This window comes from Lissotriton helveticus, chromosome 9 (genome assembly GCF_964261635.1).
Source record: "Lissotriton helveticus chromosome 9, aLisHel1.1, whole genome shotgun sequence".
NCBI lineage: Eukaryota > Metazoa > Chordata > Amphibia > Caudata > Salamandridae > Lissotriton > Lissotriton helveticus.
This window is the reverse complement of record NC_136070.1, coordinates 1,142,657,529-1,142,680,976: the sequence shown is the minus strand read 5'-3', so window position 1 is coordinate 1,142,680,976 and position 23,448 is coordinate 1,142,657,529. Positions and strand designations below refer to the sequence as shown.

Sequence of the window (23,448 nt, the reverse complement as noted above, 5' to 3'; positions counted from 1 at the left end):
TGGCCGCAGACCTTTGCATACTTTGGGAGATTTCCATAATGTAAAGCCACCACCCCTCTTCCTCAAGTTTTTATTTTTGGTACTCTTAAGATTGCTTCTCACAAAACTGAGTAAAAAGTATTTATATTCATTTTTATAAGTAAACAAGATTTAACGTTTATTTCATAGAAATACAAACTGGAGCAAATTCAGTTTTTTTGCCTACAAATATTTAAATCCTTGGCATAAAATTGCACCTAAATCCCAAACATTTTGGGTAATAACGCAAAATGGTTTGCACCATTAATGGCAACACTTGCTAGACTACAACTGGAGAGTCTGGCTGAGAAAATTCATATTGAATATTTTATGAAGAAGGCATTTAGGGTGGCTGCAAATCCTTGACCAGGTTCTGACATCTCAGTTTAATTTATATCAGAAGCAACTGTTGTTGGTGAGGGCACTGCGACTTCAGGATCAAATGATAAAAACTCCTCCTCACCTGCTGCTTCACCATCTCTAAGGTTTCCATAATGATCCTCAGGAACGCTTCCATCCCCTCCTGAGGGAGAGTATCAGTTAGCAAGTGTGTTTTTTTTCGCCAAATACTTTACTTTATATTTTAATGGCAGAGCAATAAACATTATACAGTTCTCAGTAACAATTATGAAGCTCTGCAATATTTAATATTGGAGGTCTGAAGACTGATGAGGATTTATCTCTGTGATCTAAAAAAAAATGTCGCAAACCACAATTTCAAAAGTGTGCCTCACCTCCTCCCTACTCAAGATATATTCTCCTGAGGGTTATATTCGGCAAGAGACGCATAAACAAATGATAAAATCCGAGAACATGCAAGAACTATATGAGTAGTGCCAAACTCTAAATCGGGCCCAAATTTACTAAACTAATGAATATTATTGTAAAATATGGGCTGAACCTCTTCTGCAATCATAGCATTTGTGCACGTTTATTGTATCTCATTACCAGTTTTGCAATTGTGTTATGATACCTACATTGCTGGGTTAAACACTCAAAGGAAAAACACACTTTCTACCTCAAAATTTATTTTTAGAGTCTGTATTTACAAAACGAAAAGAATCTAAGGAGACTCTTCATTCTGGTTGTCATTCCTTGCCCCTCACCGTAATAAAGGACTGTTTGTTCGCTTTTCCCCTTTATCAAGCCTCTAACGGATAATCGAGATAGCAAAATAACCACAAAAAAATGACCACTCCTGAAGAGCTTCACGATTCTTATATTTCTCGATTACAAACCCCACAAAACATTTTATTTGTAGCATTTTTGTGAAAACATTGAACATGTTTGTTTTCCTTGACTATGTCATGTGAGAAACATGTTTCAAACTATGCAACTAATAAGAATTAAACAATTTAGTCTAACTAAGTGAACAAACGCTGTTTCTACAATAATCGTAAGAAGGATTTTGTTTTAGTCTGCTTTACTCCTGTTAAGATACTGCTTTCTAAACATGTTCACCTCGGCTGTTATACTGCACGATCAACATTGTATTTTTAACAATTATCAATCTATCCAAATTAGTTTCTACCACCTGAAACAACAAAATTAGTAAATGCATGTGTTCCTCATGCATCCCACCAGGGTTTCTTACTCAGAAAATGCATTTTGATATGCATACAGCCCTTGGACCAAATTCTGTAATACAAATATATTGTATCCAATGAATAAGTCACTGCACAACAATAACTGCCAAAGAAATAGAGACATCAATTTTTCCCAACACTGATTAAACTACCTTAATACAAAATCCAATCACACAATTTAGAAAACAATCAATATACCATTAGACACCTGTCCAGTTCATTGCAGTTAGCACTGATATTCTCAACAAGGACAGGGGTACGTAACTGCAAGAAAGTAACACAGTTGCTGTAGAGAGCAGAACATATTATCCAAGTGAGCCAAGCTGTCAAGGAAAAATGCCTTTATAGAATAGGACCATATATACAGGGAAATATAAAAGTACACACCTTTATTGCACAAATGTCTCTAAAGTGTTCGTTCTACTTAGGGCTTGTAACTGGGCAGAGATAAGGTATTAAGCCCTAAGACGGGGGGGGGGGGGGCATAAATTGTAAAGTGCAAGACAGATCTATGGAACTCATTTCTATCCAACTTGTGTTGACCACAGTCTCCGATTCTGTGGTTCCAATGCAAAAGCTTCATATTGCACACAATTTATCCCTCAAGAGTTTATTCCTCTTTTTAAGTCTAAATGATATGCTTAGCAAAATGGTACTTCTGTGTCTGACCATTCAGTTCCATTTCCACAGAACAACTACATGATGACACTATCTGGTAAAGACTGAAAATGATAAAGTTTGTTAAAATTATTTCATAGCAATGCATGACCAGGTGTGACTCAAATTTGATCATGAAGATTTGTGATGAAGATAAAAATCAACTGCTTCAGCTCTCCTTTCTCCGCGGATATCCGTGATCCACAGGGCTGCTTCCTCGCACTCACTGGGACGTTTATAGGCCAAACTATTAACTAGGTAAGTGTTTACGCGCCACCAGCAGCTCACATCCACATTCTTCTGTGATCTATCGAAGGCCCTCTTGCATCTCCCACAGTGTTTGATGGTAACAGGTGGGGACTTTAATGCGGTTCCCATCTCCCAATCCGACACTACCGGACCTCCCTCGACGTCCAGTCGCTCCGGTGCCAGTCACCTTTCGGACTGGGCCACAGTCCTGGGACTCTGCAACGTGTGAAGGAACAGGCACCCAAGACACCACCAATACATGCACACTTCGGCTGCTTATCATTCCCACTCCCATATAGACCATGACTTCCTGCAAGTCCCGGAGTGCAGCGCAATTACCCACATCCAGATTTTTGTACGTGGCATATTTGATCATGTCCCGAACCTTCTCCACCTCAGCTCTCCTGTATTCTCTGGGCAGCCAGTAAGTCCACAATGCAGGGGTTCGCCAAGGGAAGAACCGCATACGGGAATGGGCTCGCTCTCTGCACATCTAGCAAACAACACCACCAATTGTGCCATATCCAAGAGGCATGAGTATCCCTAGCGAGCAGAGTGAAAGCGTGCAGGAACCTCAATGCCAGGCTCCTGACATAGAAATCCTTTTTCCCAAACCACCTACGATTATTTGGACTCCCTAAGCTAGATGCAGTAGGGAAAGCGCACCTTGGTTCTTCGTGGTTAAGGACAACAACAAGCTTTCTGGTGAGGGATGTGCAAGTTGCCCTGGAGTTGGCCTAATGCCTCCTACAAAGAGTCAGTACCCAGCTGGAACAAAGGTAGGCTTTTACCAATGTGCCTTAAAGGGGCTGAGCAACCTTTGATAAAAGACAGTTGTGGTTCAACTCCCTTGAAGCGAGCTGCAAGACCTCTGTCAGTATGATGAACCTGGTCTCCACTATCGGTAGGGGCAGTTCCAAGACTTCAGCTGCCGTACTTATGACAGCTCAAAAGAAAGCCACTTTCGGCAGAGTCGGCCTTGCAAGTCACTCTAATTCTCTTTTTGATGATCTGTTTACCTTGTTAGCATTCTGCAGTGCCAGGAAAACAGCAGTGCCTAAATATAGCTGTGGCAGCTAACCTCACTTCTGTCATCATCATCATGAGGCACCCCTTCGGGCATCTGGATATGATCAGAATTAAATCCAAATATGTCACCCAAAGTTTGTCATTAGGCTTGATGCATTGTGGAACAACGTTGAGATGCCTCTCTGTGACTGGTCTGTTTGGCTAAACTGTGGGCCTATCTCCTAGACATCATAAGAATGATCAGGTCTTCAGTAGCTGCGCCTGTTGAGGCACTCACATAGGGTCAGAGATGGAGGCTGTACCTGTGCCGGTGGAGGAGCCACTGTGAGAGTCTTAGCGTTGGACTAGTTCCAGCCAGTGCTGAAGGTGTGCCTTAATGGTTTCCTCTGGGGTCGAATTCGGCTAGGAGAGAGCAACCAGCGGAAATCCAAAAGGAAACCCAAGGGTCACATTGGGAAGGACACACACCAGAGTGGACCGCCGCTTTCTGGATCAAAGCCATTACAGTGTGAAGGAACTGTAGGAGGTTTGCTCCAGGTATGCCCGGTAAACCGGGGCAGGCAATAAGAATGGCAAAAGAGTGCACTGAGTTTGCAGCCAAAGGAAGAGCCCAAAGAGAGCCCGGAATGGGCACCATGGCAGGTTGCAGGGTTTATGGAAGGGACAAAGGAGGACTCTGCTGCAGGCACAGAGTGCTGAGGTGACCTATTTTTGTGCCTCAAGCGGCATCTAGGAGTATTATATCATCCCTGCTCCTCCTCTTCCTGACGTTCAAAGACTTGGAGGAAGGTGAGGAACATAACCGAGACTTACATCGACTGGAGTCAGGCCAGATGCGGACGCACACGTACAAAGGAGGGTGGGCAGGCAATAAGGGACAAACAAATGGACAATGGAGGATGTGCGGGGATGGAGAAGCAAACAGATAATGGAGGTTGGGCTGGAGGGGATAAGGAAGATCGAGGAATATGAAGTTCATACGGTGGACAGATGAAAACGCAAGCACTCCAATGGACTGCTTACCAAAAAGAAAAAAACAGCGCCTGAAAAGAGAACAATGGGAGGACACAGGAAATGGGTCCGTCCACCAGGGTAGGGACAAACAGAGAAGGATAGCCCAAAGAGTCTGACAAATCAGAAGCAAACTAATAAGAGTGACATTAAAGCCAAACAATGTTAAGCAATGGATGGGTTCAAAGCGCACTGTAAACTAACAATATGTCTCGCAACAGATTGTGCATGCGCTATCTCAGAGATTTAAAAAGCATTGGTAAAGACAGTAGGTCTCACCTTTGAGTGATGTACATGATATATATATATATATATATACACACACATATAATTCCTCAACTACTTTATATGGAGCACTCTACAACACCACCGACCCTCTAAAACTGCTCACCTTAAATCGAATATGCTACTTACCAGTATGCATCTGTTCTTGGCATGTAGGGCTGCTGACATTCATATCTATCGCATAGATCGCCGCCTAGTGTTGGGTCCGGATGATTGCACATTGTTGTCCTGGAAGAGTCTTCGAAGTATCACGAGATAGGTGGCTCCTCCCCTGGACTATAGTGCGCATGGGCATCGACTCCATCCCCAGATTGTTTTTAGCCATTGTGGCGAAGATGGAGTGTAACAGTGTGAGCGATGACCATGCTAAGAGTAAGTGTAAGTGCTGCAGCCGCTACAGGCGCCGGGGAGGAGGGCGGGCGATATGAATGTCAGCAGCCCTACATGCCAAGAACAGATGCATACTGGTAAGTAGCATATTCGGTTCGAGGCATGTGGGCTGCTGAATTCATATCTATAGCATAGAATATATAGCAGTCCCTCCATTAGCGGCGGCCGCCTGTGCCAGCTGCAGCAGTTTGAAAAAGTGTTTTGAGAACAGCCTGCCCTACAGCTGCTTGGAGTGCACATCTACACAGTAGTGTTTCATAAATGTGTGTGGGGTAGACCATGTGGCTGCTCTACAACTGTCCTTTAAAGGGATATTTCCAAGGAAAGCCATGGAGGCCCCCAACTTGCGGGTGGAGTGGGCTCTTGGTGGGATTGTTAAAGTGCGCTTAGCTTTTTGGTAGAAAATCTGATCCACCTGGCTATACCTGCTTTGGAAATGGGGTTGCCTTTGTGTTGTGCGGAAAAGGCAACAAAGAGTTGTTTCGTCTTCCTAAAATCTTTGGTCCTATCAATGTAATACATCAAAGCTCTTTTGACGTCAAGAGTGTGTAGCATTCTTTCTGCCACTGTCTCAGGATTTTGGAAGAACACAGGCAGTTCAATAGTTTGATTGATATGGAACTGTGAAACCCCCTTTGGAAGAAATTTATGGTTAGTGCGCAGCACCACCCGGTTGGAGTGAATCTGTATAAATGGCTCTTGTACAGTTAGTGCCTGGAGCTCACTAACACGTCGCAGTGACGTAATGGCTATCAGGAAAGCCACTTTCCATATTAAGAACTGAATTTCGCATGAATGTAGAGGCTCAAAAGGTGGACCCATCAGTCGGGTGAGGACCACATTAAGATTCCATTCAGGAGCAGGTGGGGTCCTGGGAGGAATGACTCGTTTGAGACCCTCTAGAAAGGCTTTAATGGCAGGCACTCTGAAAATGGAGAGATGCGGCCTGTTTTGGAGATAAGCCGCTATGGCGGATAAATGAATTCGAATGGAAGCATACGCCAGATTGCATTTGTAAAGATGTAACAGATAACAAATGATGTTGTGTGTGGACGCGTCAAGCGGGTCTATGTCGTGGTCTACGCAATAAATGACAAAACGCTTCCATTTTGCTGCATAGCATGCTCTGGTGGTGGGCTTTCTTGCCTCCCGTATAATATCCATGCAGTCTGGAGGCAAGTTGAGGTAGCCAAACTCTATTCAGGAGCCAGATCGCCAGGTGGAGCTGTTGCGGATCTGGGTGCTGAATGTCGCCATGGTTCTGCGTCAAAAGTCTGGGTGTGAGGTGCAGCCTGTGATGCGGTACCACAGAAAGTTCCAGAAACGTGGTGTACCATGGTTGGCGTGCCCACGTTGGAGCAACTAGGATGAGTGTCAATGAGTGTTGCTTCAGCTTGCATGCCACAGCGGTATTAGAGGTGCTGGGGGAAAAGCGTACGCAAATTTGCCTGACCAGTTCATCCATATCGCATTGCCCTGTGACTGTGGGTGTGGGAACCTGGCGGCAAAGCTTTGGCGTTTTCCTTTGTGGCAAACAGGTCTATCTCTGGATGACCCCACTGCTGGAAGTACGGGTGGAGTACTGATGGATGTATCTCCCACTCGTGCATTTGGTGGCTGTGCCTGCTGAGCAGGTCCGCCATCTGATTGTCTTTGCCTGGGAGGTGTTCCGCCATGAGGAAGATGTTCCTTTGAATGGCCCACTTCCACATGCTCTGAGCCAGATGAGACAACTGTGGAGAGTGTGTACCTCCCTGCTTCTGAATGTAGTACATGGCCGTCATGTTGTCCGTCCGGATCAACACGACCTTGTTGCACAGATGTACTTTGAATGCTTTCATTGCCAAGAAGATAGCCATCAGCTCTAGGAGGTTGATGTGCATCTTCTTTTGCTGCGTTGTCCACAGTCCCTGCACCGTGTAGTGGAGTACATGAGCTCCCCATCCCTGGAGAGATGCGTCCGTTGTTAGGATGATTTGTGGCACAGGCTCCTGGAACGGTCGTCCCTTGCAAAGGTTGTGTGGATTCCACCAATGCAGAGAGTTGTATGCACGACCGGTTACCAACACTAGGTCCTTCAACTGTCCGTGAGCCTGAGTCCACTGACGTGCTAAGCACTCCTGCAGCGGACGCATATGTAGCCTCGCATGCGGGACTATGTAAATGCAGGAGGCCATCATGCCTATCAACTGCATGAACACTCGTGCTGGAAGCGAGTGTTGTGGTCTGAATTTCTGTATCAGCAATTGAATGCTGTTGATTCTCACTGAATTTGGCTGTGCTGTGGCTGCCAGAGTGTTTATTGTTGCGCCCAGATACTGCCGTACATGGGCGGGCTGAAGGTGTGATTTTGGGTAATTGAGTGAGAATCCCAGATCGTGAAGAAGGTGAATGGTGTGGGACATGTTGGCGGCGCACTGCTGGCCCGACTTTGCTTGGACAAGCCAGTCGTCCAGATAAGGGTATACATGAACGTTTTGTCTCCTGAGGTGTGCAGCCACTGTCGCCAGGTACTTTGTTACGTTAAAAATATTTGTACCGCGCACGTTCACCAACGGTTTCATGGCGCTCTTGACATAAACGGTTACCAGGAAGGAAGGGTTAATCGAAAGCTGACTGGAATAACAGAGTTTTTAGCAATGTGCGAAAGCAGGCATAGCTGGGGCAGAGACGAAGAGCCATTGGGAGAGTATTCCAAGTGGAGGAGGCCAAATAAGAGAAGCTCAGTCCTCCGTGCTTTTTCCGTCTGTATTTGGGTACCTCAAGGTAATTGAGAGAGGTGGAACGGAGAGCTCTGTGGGGGATGTATCGTGTCAAGCAAGGTGAGATGAAGGCAGGGGCTGAGTCGGAGAGGGCCTTAAAGACGGTACATCCAAGTTTAAAAATACAGTGTTTGGGGACGGGGAGCCAGTGAAGATTGCGGAGAAGGGGAGTAACGTGCTGATGTTTAGGCTGACGAAAAATCAGGCGAGCGGCCTGATTCTGCACTAGTTGCAACCGGTGAAGGTGGTAGGCCGGAATCCCTGCATACAGAATGTTAGCATAATCGAGTCTGGAGGTGATGAGAGCGATGATGACAAGAATCAGGGCCTCTCTGGAGAGAAACCTACTGATCTTGCGAATCCGCCTGAAGTGAAAAAAACAGGATGAGGTGACAGAGTTAATTTGTGGTCTCATTGACAGATCTTCAGAGATGACCACCCCCAGACTCTTCACTGTGCTCACAGGAGTGGGTGCAGTCCCAAGAGATGGAGGCCAAAAGGCGGAGTTCCACGGATTAGTGGAGCCACCCACCAATACTAGCTCTGTTTTTGTAGGGTTCAATTTCAATTGACTATGATACATCCATTCTGCAATGGCCAACATGGTGGACTGAAAATTAAGACAGGAGGAGGGAAGGGAGTCGATGGGGAAGATTAACTGAAGATCATCTGCATAATTAAAGATTGTAACCGGGGTATTTCGGAGGGAAGCTAATAGGGGTTGCAGATACAAATTAAATAATAAAGGTGACAGCGCAGAGCCCTGAGGGACCCCGCAGGTTAGAGATAAAAGAGGTGCAGCAAAAGTGGATAAATGAACTGCCTGAGAGCGGTTGTCTAGGAAAGATCTAAGCCAATCGAGAGCTACCCCCTGGATGCCAGCGTTGTTGACACGGTCGATCAGAATCACATGATCGACCGTGTCAAATGCTGCCGACAGGTCCAACAGGACAAGGGCCTGAGAGATGTTTTTGTCAGCACCTTTCCTGAGGGAATCCATGACGGCTACTATGACCGCCTCGGTGGAGTGGAGGGGTCTGAAACCAGCTTGTTGGGCATTCAGGAAGGAGGAGCTCTCGATGAATGTACTAAGGCAGCGGGTGGCATACGTCTCCGGGATATTTCCTAGATAGGGAAGAAGGGAGATGGGTCTGTAATTACTTAAAATAGTTGGATCTGCATTAGTCTTTTTCAAGATAGGCAGAACCGCTGCCTGTTTAAAGGAGCGGGGTACTTCTCCAGTGGCTAAGGAGTTATTGAGCAAGGCTAGTGGGGGACCAGGGCAGGCCAAAAAGGCCTCTCTCAGAATCTGAGGGGGACATACGTCATTGGGAGAGCCTGAGCTGACTTTGTGGAGCAAAGAAGAGAATTCTTGTAGTGAAATTGGCGGAAACTCTGTCAGCCGGCTGGTGTTCATAGGGGGAAGAGGAAGGGGTAAAGGGGATGAAGGAGGAGGGATATTCTTTTTGATGAGAGCAATTTTTTCAGAAAAGTAAGCGTTAAGGGAATCGCATAAGAATTGGGTTGGTTGGGGTTGGGGTGTAACCCTATCAGGGAGGGAGAGCTCATTGACAATGGCAAAGATGTCTTTAGTTTTATTCTCAGAAGCCATTATCTTATGAGAGAAATAGGCGGTTTTTGCTGCCAGAATCGAATTTTTGTAAGAATTAAGAGAGTCTACAAAAATGATTCTAAGCTGGGAATCGTAATTGCGTCTCCAGCGGCGCTCAGCTTGACGGAGAGCCAGTTTATCCGCTTTAAGTTGGTCAGAGAACCATCGCTGGGCGTCGTGAGGACGCTTAGCTTTAATTGTTTTAAGAGGGGCAACTTTGTCACATGCACCAAGAAGACATTCTTCGAGATGAGCCGCCTGATCGGCTATCAAGGTCGAAGGGGTAGGTGGAGAAGAGGCAAGTGCAGCGTGAAAGTCAGCCAGATTTGCTCTTTTCCAGTTGCGAGCCACAAGATTCTTGACCGGGGGGGGGAGGCAAACAGTATGAAGATAAAGATGAAAGGAGATGGAACAATGATCGGACCAGGAACAGGGAAGGACGGAGGGAGGGGAAAGGTCAAGGTTAGACGTCCAAATTTGGTCCAAGATGTGACCCTTGTGATGAGTGGGAGTATGACCGTGCTGGAAAAAGTTCATACTGGTTAGAAGCTCAGTAAACTCCGTAGAGGGCAGGCTTTCGCGGGCATCAGATGGCCAGTAATTTTAAAATCGCCAATAATCATGATGTGAGCATGATTAATGGCGAGTTGTGAGATAAAATTACCGAATAGTTTAGGAAAAAGAGGCATGTGTTCAGGAGGCCTGTAAACGAGAACACACACAAAAGCTGATTTAGCTGAAGAAAATTTGAGAGAGAGGCTGTCCGTTTTGGGGAGAAGAGTCGCAGACAGCTCTGTGAATTTAAATTCAGAGCGGATAATGGCCGCCACACCTCCACCGGTCTTCCCGGCAGGGCAGTTGGCCTGCATGATGTAATATCCAGCGGGAATTGCTGCGAGGATGTCAGGGGCAGAGTCCTCTGTAATCCACGTTTCAGTAAGGAGGAGAATATCAATAGCACTCTGGTGTAATAGTTGGAAAATCTCCAACTGATGGCGTACTAAGGAGCGAGTATTCAGGTAGTGCACTGATAGTGAACAGGATTTCTGAGAGGGAGAGGGGGAAGGGACTGGGAAGGAATCGTGGAGGGGAAGGGTATCTGGAACAAGGGTGACAGAAGGGATCAAGATGCCACAATCGTGGGCAGCCCTCGCAGTGCGGGCAGGAATAGGCCGTGAGGAGTTAAATCTCTTAAGGTCGGCGGAAGAATAAGATAAGAAATGGGCATTACGACAGGGCCCTGGGCCTGGTCGGCCGCGGACGGGCGCAGACGGGCTTGACTTGTGCGCGACTTTGGCGCGAAGTCGGCGCGAAGTCGGCGCTCCCGCTGCGCTCGTCCGTTGCGCTTCCGCCATGCCGCCATTATATACTAGTGGTGAGGGAACACTAGACCGCTCACCTGCAATGAGTAGGTGCAGGGCGGAAGTGTTGTCGCCAGCAGGAAGTGACGCTCCTCGAACTGACCCTCCGCACAAACGGCACAAGCCGGGGCGGAACGGGGCCACAAGCGAGTAAAGTGCAGGTAGGAATGCGCTTGCAATAGTCGCTGCGTAACACAGCAAATAAAGTTTTAAAAATGACGATTTCCAAAGTGCTCTTAAATCAACATTTTGTTTTTAAAATTCAACAGCATCCTGTTTTAAAAAGACGATTTTCAAAGTGCTCTTAGATCAGCAATTTGTTTTTAAGATTCAGCAGCACCCTTACACACACATCCGCAGCCTAGATCGCCGCGTTCACTTTGTGAACACCCTGGGCGCCGTAGTCACTCCGAAAGGGAGGACTCTGAATTGGTAATGCTGATTCTGAATGGTGAATCTGAGGTATTTTCTGTGTGACGGATGTAGCGGAATGTGAAAATATGCATCCTTCAGATCTAACGTTGGGAGGAAATCCCCTTGATTGAGCAACGGAAGAACCTGCTGCAGTGTGAGCATGTGAAAGTGTTCTGATAGGATGTACTGGTTTAGGGGTCTGAGGTCCAGTATGGGTCTGAGGGACCCGTCCTTTTTGGGATTAAGAAGTACAGGGAGTAAACTCCTGTGCCTCTTTCTTCCACCGGCACGAGCTCGATTGCCCCTTTTTGCAGCATGACGAGTACCTCCTGCTGCAATAAGTGCAAATGCTCTGTGGACATAGGACGGTGTTTTGGGGGTATGTTGGGTGGAGTGGATGTTAACTCCAGACAATAACCGTACTGGATAAGCTTTCTGACCCACCTGTCTGTGGTGATGGATTTCCAGACTGGCAGGAACTTCTGGAGTCTCCACCCCGACTGGTGTTGCATGGTCAGGGGGCAGTGACAAGGCGTCACTGTTTGTTGGCGGTGGAGGATCGTGAGCTGTTGTTTCCACGACCCCTGCCTTTTGCGCTGTTTCCACGATAGCCACCTTTACTCTGCTTGTTGTACGTGGTTTGCGCGCAACTTTTATTGTACTGTGTTTGCTGGGGCAGCTGGCCTCTGGAAACACCTCTATTGCCTGAGTGACGAAAAGTACGACCCCTGAACTGCTGGGACTGGAGAGCCCCCATAGACTTCACAGTCTGTGTCCTTTTTTATTTTTTCCAGGGTGGTGTCCACCACTGGTCCAAACAAGTGATCAGTGTTTACAGGCTGATTTAGGATGGTGGTTTGTATCTCCGGCTTGAACCCGGAGATTCTGAGCCAGGCCTGACGCCGTAGCATTACACTTGTGTTGATGGCCCTGGCCGCGGTGTCTGCTGCGTCCAGTGCACACTTAATAGAAGCATTGGAGATGAGTTTCCCTTCTTGAATGAGCATCTCTGCTGCCTCCTTATATTCATCTGGCAAGTGTTGTAACAGGGTTTCAAGGGTATCGTAATGTGCCCTGTCATATCTGGCCAAGAGTGCCTGAGTGTTAGAAATGCGCCAGATATTAGCTGCCTGAGCCGCCACCCTCCTCCCTGATGCTTCTAGCACTTTAGATTCCTTGTCAGGGGGAGGAGCATCACCAGTAGTCTGTGAATTTGCCCTCTTCCGGGCATTAGAAACAACTAGAGAGTCCAACGGCAACTGGCCCTTGATGTAGGTAGGGTCGCCAGGCGCCGGCTTGTACTTTTTTCAATTCTAGGGTTTATAACCCTGGCACGTGTGGGTTCCTTAAAAATGTCTGCAGCGTGCTTCAAGACCCCCTTCAACATAGGTAGAGTCTTTACGGTCTTCTCAGAGGTGGAAAAGGTGTCAAACAGAAAGTCCACTTCAATAGGGTCAGCATGGAGCTGGACGTCATGATTCTTGGCTGCCCTCTCAATAAGCGCATTAAATGCCGCAGAGTCCTCAGTAGGGGAGGTTTTGACAGTATACACTTGAGTGTCTGGGGCAGTTTGTGGATCCCCTGGGTCTGCAGCATCTGCCCATGTGTCATGTTGATCTTCAGGATCAGTATCGGCAGGGTAGTTGTATTCATCGTAGTCAGCCTCCACATCTGAGTAATTGGGCGAGATCGGGGCAGTGTCCTGACCACGTGGAGTTATGAGTTCAACAAGAACGGGGGAATCCGTGGAATCCTTCTTCTTCTTCTTTAAGGGAACTGTGTAGGACTCCATAGGCTGTGCCGGTGTGATCTTTCGCTTGTAAATGGAAAGTTTACCGGTGTCGGCGTCGATAAATTGTTCCGACTGCTCCTCCTGCAGGGGCTGTCGATGCTTTGTGCCTACAAGTGTAGGGGTAGGCTTCGGCCCCGTGGTCACCTTCACGGACGCCTCGACGACCTTCTTGGGTGCGAACGCCTTCGGCGCTACTTTCGGCGGCAGCGTAAACTGAATCGGTGCCGTCTACTTTTGCGGTTTGGCGGCAGGCTTCGGCGTGGAAGTATCCTTCGGATCGACAGCGGAAGCCTTGTCTTTGATGCGCTTCAACGAGTCCCACACCTGCGTTGCGAAGGATGCGGACGGGAGCGTCGACTCGACAGGTGCCTTCGAGCCACCGCCATGCGCGGACTCGAGGGACGAAGTACTTTTGGCCTTGTCTGGCCGACGCGCAGGATCGACAACCTTTGTAGTTCCGAGTGCTTTGACTGTGTCGACGGCCCTGGGCGCCGAAGTCTTCGGGTCGACGACCTTGACAAGCGCTTTCGGTATCCCAGTCTTCGGCTCGACGCTCTTGAGCGACTTCCCCGGCTCGACAACCTTCTTTGGCTTGGAATGCACCGACAGGTCAGAAGACTCGGAGCCGACCAGTGCGACAGGCGCTTTCTGTTTCGACGGTGCCTCTATCACTTTCGGTTTTGTCGAGACCGAAGCTTTCACTTTGGGTTTCGATTTGACCAATGGAGGCTCCTCAGAAGTGTCCGTAGCCGGGCCCGGAGGAGAGACCGTGGAACTGGGTGCAAGATCTTGGGTAAGGCCATGTGGCGATCCCTCGACCTGAGCCGTAGATATTGTCTGAACGGGGCATAGCTCCTCGCTCGAGCTATCTTCCATGGCCCCATAGGCCCCATCGTCATCTCCTACCTCGTCGACGATGGCTTCTGCATCGAGCATTTCAACGTCTGCGTCGTAGTTGGAGTCGATATCCGCCGCTGGATGGGAAATCGGCACTTGATCGTCCTGCACGTCTGCCTCTTCCCCCTCGGTATCGAAAATGTTCACCGGGTCAGGCGCCGTCTGCTGGGCCTCCTGGCGCACCACGCGCCGAAGGCGAATCGTCTTCTTGGAGCGGAAACGAGAACAAGCCATACAGTTGGCTTAATCGTGATCCGGCGACAGGCACTTGTTGCACACCGGGTGGACGTCGATGTGGGGATACTTTGAGTTGCACACAGGGCACCTTTTGAACGGGCTCCGTTCCATGATGGTTCGTCAAATTAGTCTGGTTGCGGTGACTGGGTCTCAAGCACCGAAGAGCCAAGCGACTCCTCTGGACGTCCGACTCGAGAGCTGAGCCGGAACAGAGCTGGGCACCGACCGCAAGACAATACCGACGATATAGGAAGGCCCTCGGGCCGAGAAGAAAGTTTCTATTGAATCTGAACTAGAGTGATCCAATATGCATCCGAACCCAATGGCGGAAAAAAACAATCAGGGGATCAAGTCGATGCCCATGCGCACTGTAGTCCAGGGGAGGAGCCACCTATCTCGTGATACTTCGAAGACTCTTCCAGGACAACAATGTGCAATCATCCGGACCCAACACTAGGCGGCGATCTATGCTATAGATATGAATTCAGCAGCCCACATGCCTCGAACGTATGTTTTTCAAGTTTTTAAGTGTAGGATTAGCATTTTGGCCTCCACACCAAGCTAGAAAGAGACAAAGTCCTTTGCAAATTTTGCAGCAAAGTCTTTGAGGATAGGATTAGCTAGTGCCATCCACACCAAGCTGAACAACTACAAAAGTCTTTTAGCACTCTACCAGGAACAGTATTAGAGCTTTGGATTGGCAAAACAACATCTAAGCCAATCCAACTCTTGCATCCACTGCCCTTTAGTGATTTGTTCTGAGTGGCCCTACTTTTGCCTCCTCATTTCTTTGATGATTTTTCTAAACTGCTCTATGCCCTACCCTTTATTTTGAAGGAGCGCAGTCAAGCGCCCTGAAAGTTCCCTGCGTGCCACACCACACTAGTCTGACCTGTGAAAAAACAGCGCTCATGTAAATTCTTTCTTGGTGGCTATCCTCTAGCCTGGTCTAAAGGTAGGAGGGCCCTGGTATATGGAAAGACTTGTCCCATGTAATGGAAAACTTTAATATCCTGTGAGAGGTTAGGGTCAGTAAGGAGACATAATTTGAGAACTGAAATCCTGAATCCATCCAAAAGAAGCCAACTGCAAAATCCAACGGCAACCATGTCTTAAGGAAGATGAACTGTTGGATGGTTCACTTCATGCTTGTCAACCTGAGTCCAGGGTATAGGATGGGGGATTCAGTTTCCCACAAGGCTACAGCGGAAGAGATCTAATAACTTGGCTTACCAAAGACTACAGATTGCCCAGTCCCCAAAGATGTTTTAACTGACATTTAGCAAGCCTAAATCGCTAATAGCACCTACTTTAAAACATCAAAGTGCCACAAGCTGAGTGCTTAAAAAAACTGCAATGTGCCTATTGATTGTCTAGGGATGAGGGCATGTGATAAGAAGTCACATGCTGTAAGAAACAAGCTCTGGCCTGAAGAAACTCAAATAAAAATGTTTACCAATGTTGCACAAGTCATCAAAGCTAAGATGAATGACATTTCCAGACAATTTGCATTCTAAACTTGACAAATACATACATGCTACCCCAAAGTCAGGGAGGTTTTTCTGCTCTTTACCTAAACTTTTTACACTTGCGGAATGAAATGTGGCTCTATCCCAACCAAGGATTGTAGTTCTTTAGTAATACATTGAAACAACAAAAGACAGTTCGATAATTCATTGACTAACCCTCAAGATCAAGAAAGGGTGATGGTTAATGATGACCAGAAGTACTTGTAGATGGTTACGAGCAATGTGTAAGCATAAGGTTTCAATGTTCCCCGCATTTAGAATAGCTTGAAAAGTACTCTGAATGCCCACACCCTGCTATTCAATTCGATGTCAGGACCGGAGGCGAGGATTATGCTTTCTTTCTTCGTTTTAATACCATTTTTTCAAAACAGCAACCATTTTAATATTCCAGAACAAAAAACTCTTTCCCTGGAACACTAGGGAAACATCAACACATTAAGAGTCCTTCTTCACTGTCCATGACACAGGGTTCCACATAGTCCTTCCTCACTGGCTGGAGCCTCTATTTCTTCGCAGCTCCGCAGCCAGTTCAGTGCTCACCTGTTACTCGGGTGGGGGTGCAGGTGGAGGGAGGGAGGGGGGGGGGGGAGATTTCTCGGTTACGCGCTAACTCATTTTTCCTTTCAGAGCCACTACTGGCCGCGGGACCTCTTTCAGGCTACTCATGCGGCTGAGCCCCTTTTGCCAATACTCGCGGTGTGTGCCGCACTAAGTAAAGGGCACTACTCTGCGCATCTCGCTGGCAGCGCGTCTCGTTTCCTCCTCACACCAGGAGACCGCGTTGCAGGAGCCGTGAGCCGCAGAGCCTTGTCCCCACTGCTGAAGGTGACTCCCGGTTCCTGGGTTGTATTTCCCCGCAGTCTTTTGTTACGCTCCCCTCAGAGGGGTCTGTGTTTGAGAGCACGACCGCATTGACGCCAGGTTCGGCTGTACTGCACTACATCCTTTCGAAGCATTTAGGCACTTCCCAGCAGCGGAGCCCAAGTGAAAGTGACGGGCGGTAACATGCATGGAGATTGGTGTGTCCCTATTGTGTGCCTCAGGCCCACCCACATTGTCTGCCCCAGCCGCCAATCTTGCACAAATACATGTGCTGCTATATTGACTTCACCTGCTTGACTCCTCCAAGGCCCTTCCCATCTAAGCGCCCAGTATTAGTATGGAGGTTTCTGACAATACCTATGAGGAGGAGGACTCCCTTGCTTATTTGTAATAGGATGAGGATTTTTACGAGGCAATGGATTCATTCATGTATAGGGCTGTCAATGACCTGGTGGGGCCTATGGAACAACGCCTGTCAGAAAGGATTGTGCAGGAGTTTACCAAGATCGCCCAAGCCCCACCCCCTGATACATCAAATCCCCTGGGGATCCCACATAGGATGTCTCCTCCCCTTAAAAAAGAGGTGCGAGGAGGGGGTGGACAGGGCCGAATGTGCGTGGCTCAAACAGACTTTTCTGGCAAAATTCCCCCCCCCCCCGAAGCCCTCCGCATCTCACGAGTCCCAACCCCCTGACACCCCTGAGCCCCAAGATGAGGACTCCCCGGGGGTTTCGGAGGATGAGGCTGGCTCCTCAAGACTCTGGCGCCCGGCTGCGGTGCCTTCTCCACAGCAAAGGGGTGATTCCGATACAGTGGATCCAGACGATATTATTCACCTGGGCTCCGCGCTGTGGGCCCCTGGTGAATAGGTGGCTAAGTTCGTCGCCGGTCACCTTCGCAAGCCTTTGAGGAAATAAGCCTATATCTGACTCAGGGCGGAGTGCACACGCCCTACGCTGGCGGGAAAGGTGGAACTTTACACCCAAAATGGATTTTAAAATGGCCACCTTGCATGCAAAGATAAGCTTCTGGATGCTATAGGTTCTATGACCAAGACCTTGGATACGGCAGAAAAGGCTGAGGTTTCTCGAGTTCTAATCTCCCCAGAGGTTCTCTCAAACTGGGCACAGCTTGTCATCATTTTTATGGGCAATGCCAACTGCGCGCTTTCCATACACTGTCACCACTCCTTGATCCTCAAGCTTGACCCCAAATTAGGTAATCTACCATCCATAGAGGCAGAGGCACAAAGGGGCCAGGGGGACTCCTTCGTCAAAGAGCTGGGGAAGTTTGCGGCGACCTTTACCTCCCTAAATAAAGTGCAGTCCAGTATTAAAAGAATCTTTATCCCGCGGGTTTTCCAAGGGGAAGGGTCTTCATACCTAAACCCCCCAGGGGACAAGGCTCCACGCGCAGCCAATACCAAACTGGTGCTAGCTTCACCAACTTTTACCCCAATGGAGGCCAGTGCTTCAAAGATTGAGGTGGATACAGAGGAAAAGCAGGAGGTGCCAGTTCTAACAGCGAGTGTTCTCCAATCTGCTCAGTTCTGGTGGGGGGCGCTTAGAGAGTTTTCCTGCAGCTTGGGCCTCAATCACCTTGGATGCGTGGGTTTTGCAGATGGTGCAGGGCTTTCAGATAGAGTTCTATGACCGCCAATTTCAGGCTGTGCAACCCCACCCCATGTCTTTTTCAGCGCATGACACAGCGCTTATCAACGAGGGCGTCTCAGTGCTTCTGTGCAAAGGCGCCATCTGTCGCTCGGCCCTTCATCTCGATGGCTTCCTAAGCAACATCTTCTTGCTTGACAAACCTGACGGCGACTGCCCAGTCATCAACCCCCTTGACTTCAATGAGTGGCTGGTCTACCACCACTTCAAAATGGAGGGAATCCTCCTACTCTGGGACATTCTGCTCCAGTCAGATTGGACGGTGTGCTTCGATTTGAAGGATGCCTACTTGTTCATTCCAGTTTTTCCACCCCACCGCAGGTTGCTGCGGCTCAGGAGGAGCGAGCAAACCTTCGAGTTACCCACTCTCCCTTTCAACCTGTCGTCGGTGCCGTGGTGCTTTACCAAGGTGCTCAAGCCGTCTATCGAATTTCTCAGGGCATCCGTCTGACTGTGTACCTAGACGACATGTTACTCATGGGGCAATGTCCCAAGAAGTTGGTTGCCAAGCTCCAAGTCTCAGGGGATCTCCTGCAGAGCCTGGGATTTGTAATCAACAAGACAAAGTCTACCCTCTTGCCCACCCAGAGGGTAACCTTCTTTGGGTTCGTTGTGGGTACCACGTCGGCATCCTTGAGACTTCCTTCTCAGAAGAGGGCCAAGATGGCACGAATTGCGTCAGATGCTGGCCAAACCACACACTTCCCTCAGGCAGATTGCCCACCTGGTGGGCCACCTCTCCTCCATCCAGGCCATTTTCCCAAGGCGACTCCATTACTGAGCTTTATAGTGCCTCAAGGCGTACCATCTGTGGAGGGGATTGACTTATGCCCAATCAGGCCCATTAACCAAGGAAGCGAGGGAGAAGATCTCATGGTGACTAGACCACAAAGGAGGCATGGAACATACGGGCCATATTCGGTTCTGTTCCTGATCTGGTCATAGAATCAGACGTCAGCAGGCTGGGATGCCTGGTGTGGGGAATTCTCCACAGGAGGAAGTTGGTCATTAGAAGTGTAAAGCCTACACATAAATTGTCTGGAGCTAATGGCAGAGTCATTTGCGGTCCGCTGTTGAACCAAAGACAGGATCCACTCCTGTGTCCTCCTAAAAGTGGACAATGTCTCAGCCGTGATATATATCAACTACTTGGGGTGATACCAGATCCAGTGTGTTGGCGGAGCTGGCGAAGGAGTTCTGGAACTTCGGCCTGGAACATCACATCCTGTTCACGGCGGAATACCTCCTGGGGCAGGCCAGTTACGTGGCAGATTGGCACTCAAAACACCTTTATGATTCCAGCCTGTGGAAGATGGACCATCAGGTCTCCGAGTAGCACTCAGCCCGGTGGGGTCCGTTTTTGATCGACCTGTTCGCGTCTCGACCACAAGTTTTCCTGGTTCTTCAGTTGGAGACCAGACCCACAGACGCGTTTCTCCAGGACTGGAGCCTGGAGCGGGGGGTATGCTTTTTCCCCATTCTCGAACACCCGGTCATGAGCTCAGGTCCGTAGGCAGGCAGCACAGGTGGTCAGGGTGACTTTTCTTTGGAGGTTGCAAGTCTGGTTTCCAGTTCTTCTGGAACTTTCTTGGGATTCACCTATCAGGCTTCCTCTGCTTCCACATCTTCTGCTGAATCCGGACCAGGTCCTTCATCGCCACATTTCGGAAGGTTCCCTCCAGTTGGTGTGGCGGATTACAGTCAGCGATGGTTGCTACCAGGCTTTTTGCGACAGGCTGAGTGCCTCTTGTCCAGGACGTGGGAGGACAGCACCACCAAATACGCTACCGCTCCACGTGGTCAAGATGAGTTTGTTGGTGCCTGCAATGGAATTTCGATCCAGTGGTCGCTGACTTTGTCCAAGTATTGACTTTCCTGTCTGGCCTTGGAAGGCCTGGTCTGCCGCTCGATTTACACAGTCAGAACCGCTATTTCAGCGTGGCATGCGCCGATAGATGGGGCCCTGGTTGGAGAACATCCCTTTGTGGTTAAGTTGTCACAGAATCCGCCCTTCTCTCTCGTCAGAACCACGCTATGCAGAGCTGCAAGATGTGAATCTAGTCCTAAACCTTTTTGAGTCTTGGAAACCAAACAGCTACCTATCCCCTAAAGAACTTTCGTCCAAACTGGCCATGCTGCTTTACTTGGGCTCGTGTAGGCAAGTCTCAGATGTGCGAGCCTCAGACATCTCCACAAGAGTGTTTTTCCCAGAAGGGGTAGTCTTTACTATATGTTGGGGTACCAAGTCGAAAACCCCTACGATCACGTACCCTGCGTTCCCGGATTCTCCCAAGCAATGCATGGTGCGCTGCCTGAATGCTTATGAAGAGCTGACAGAAGAGATCTGACATCCGGGTGAACGACAGCTATCCATTGCATTAAGAAAGTCTCATTAGGCAGTTTCTCCTCCCACTATAGCTAGGTGGTTCAGTTGGTTCATGCAAGAAGCAGGCAAAGACATTAAGCAGTTCGGAGAGCATTCCACCAGAGGAGCTATGGCTTCCAAGGCCTTTTGTTTTGGGGCATGCCTGGAGGATTTGCTGCGTGCAGAATACTGGTCCTCGGACTCAACCTTCAAGAGATTCTATTTTAAGCCAGTGGTGGAGGTACCTTTGTACTAGCATAATCCTCGCCTCTGGTCCTGACATAGAATGAATTTTTGCCCAACACCTTGAAGGTAAATTTCATCCAGGAGGTGATCGGCGAGCGGGGAGTGAATCTCCGAGCGGCGAGGTCTCTGCGTGGAAATGAATCCGAGCTTGCGTTCCCTAGGCAACGCAAGCTCGGATTCATTTCCACGCAGAGACCTCGCCGCTCGGAGATTCACTCGCCGATCACCTCCTGGATCGGTTGCACAGATCCACCTCCGGATCACTGGACCGGTGGCCTTCTTTGCCGACTCGATACCCCACCAGCTCTGGCTTTCTAGCATCGGATTCTGTTGAACCTTCGGACCGTGCATTAGACTTGCGCTGCCCATGCACTGAACCATACCCAAGTCCTGATGATGATCCTGAATTGAAAACGATCGAAACGCCGTCGACCGTTCAGCGCGAACATAGGCGCTCCGGACTAAATGGTTCCTGAAATAATACCTGCATTATCATATCAAAGTCAATTTCAAAAAAATGTGGAACCATACTGTGTGTCTTTCACCCACTGTATATATTGATCACCAGTCACCTGCGCCGCCGTCGCTGATTATTGTCACTTGTGTCGCTACCGTGCCGCTCACTCACTCGCACTGAGCACCAAGTACAATTTGGGTTATCCACAATTGTGTTACATTGCCCTGCAGTGCTGTAATAACTGCAAAATTATTTCTTTTGATTCGAGTTTCTTTCCCCTTTTTACTCCTACAATAAATATGATGTCACGCGCACATAAGTGAAATACCAAAAGAGGCTCCTTATCTCCTTTTGATAATGTTTTATACATATCTTAACTAATTGTCTCCAAATTATACCAGTTGGGATACCATATGTTATTTTAATACTCTGTACCCCAATCCCAACGTGGTTGAAGGGTTTACTCCTGTTGTTTTCATAATATCATTTCTATTAAGGGTATGGAGGCGAGGATTAGCCAACCCGGTGATCATCCTGATGCAGGCGCTCCCCATATCATGGTAGGTAAGTTCAGTTGTCTCTGATGAATTATACTGATGCCTTGGTATTCATACTTTGTTTAACAGGAGGGAGTTTTGCTGCGACACGTATGCTGGTTTTTGCATTGTTCCTGACATGGTGCGTCTTTGCAGGGAACGATGGGTCAAAACAGGACTCGTGATTCAGATCGGTTGTCTTGACTCACACGAAGAAAGAGCTGGTCAAGGCAGTGAAGGAGGACTATATGGGACACTATCATCGACAATGACGAAGGACTCAATGTGTTGATGTTTCCCTAGTGTTCATGGGAAAGAGTTTCTTCTGGAATATTAAAATGGCTGCTGTTTTGAAAAAAGGGCATTAAAGCAAAGGAAGAAAGCACAATCCTCGCCTCCGTGTCCTTAATAGAACTGAAACGTAACCATCACAAATGTTAGGCAAATTTTCATTCTCCATTGTCTGGTCTGACCTTTTCCTAATTCCCAATTTAATCACTTCCTTTCCTTCTTCCAGTTTAACTTTTGGTACAGTGACCCCGCCCCCCCCCCCTCCAAGGTCGTTAGGATGTTATGAAAGTCCTGTTGGTCCCCATTCGCCCAGCTCAAAAGGCTGGCCTCATATGCGAATGGCATTGTGAATTTGATGGATACAAACAAAAGCAATCCTGATTAAAGTACTATTGTATCCAAAAAGTTTATCTGTGATGACGAGTACATTGTCTATGTCCTGTGTATATGTTCAAGATAAAGGAAACTTATTTGAAATATTTTAGGTAAGTCTTTACTTACCTAACCAGGTATCATGCTTCATCCTCTGGTTTCATCATTTACCAAATACCAAAAATGATTATAATGGTGCATGGACTTCCTAAGTCCTAAGAAGCACTTTGAGGAAGTTATAATTAAAGGCCCCAATTTTCAGTTTTTACTTATTTTTACAGATAAATACAGACCGAAAGCAATGCATTTCCTGTATGCATTCATTTTTAAACACGGAAAAATACTGAAAATTGTGCTTCATGTGAGTCTTTCCATGCGCTCTTTCATGAACTTCAGGCAAAAGCTGAACAGATAGACAGCGTAAGGAGTTAATAAACCGGATGACATTTCCTTAAATATAGGCATATGTTAACATATATTTGTAGTATGCTAATATGTACCTGTGGGTGTAGTGTTATGTTGTATGTGGCTTCTTTATTTGCTAAAACAAAACACGACAGGTATCCACGTATGAGTGCACGTGTAAAAGTTAAATAAGTGTGGAAAGATTCCATTTAGCAACTCCATTTATTCTCAAAACACAACATAAATATGGATAAATACTAATAAGATAGCCAGAAAATAAATATGGTTAAATAAAGGTGGTAATGTAAAAAAAAAAAAAACACATATACCATAAAACTGGGAGTCCTAGTTATAATGAAGATGGGATCAAACAGAGCAGTTAAAAATCTCCAAGGTGTCTCAAGTATGCCTTTACGAATGGAGCAGTAAGGAGATAGTTACAATGTCTCTTGCAG

General features: G+C 47.8%; 1 protein-coding gene across 4 annotated transcripts in view; it reads right to left on the bottom strand.

The window, feature by feature from the left end:
- Window positions 1–23,448, bottom strand: part of LOC144782290 (protein TASOR-like) — an 865,833-nt gene that overhangs the window by 193,808 nt on the left and 648,577 nt on the right. For 2 of the 4 annotated variants that reach the window (XM_078661579.1, XM_078661581.1), the window contains exon 15: window positions 482–541. The exons of the other annotated variants lie outside the window; for them this stretch is intronic. In XM_078661579.1, coding sequence (XP_078517705.1) covers window positions 482–541 — 60 coding nt within the window. The remainder of the gene's footprint in view (window positions 1–481; window positions 542–23,448) is intronic. 4 annotated transcript variants of the gene reach the window in all.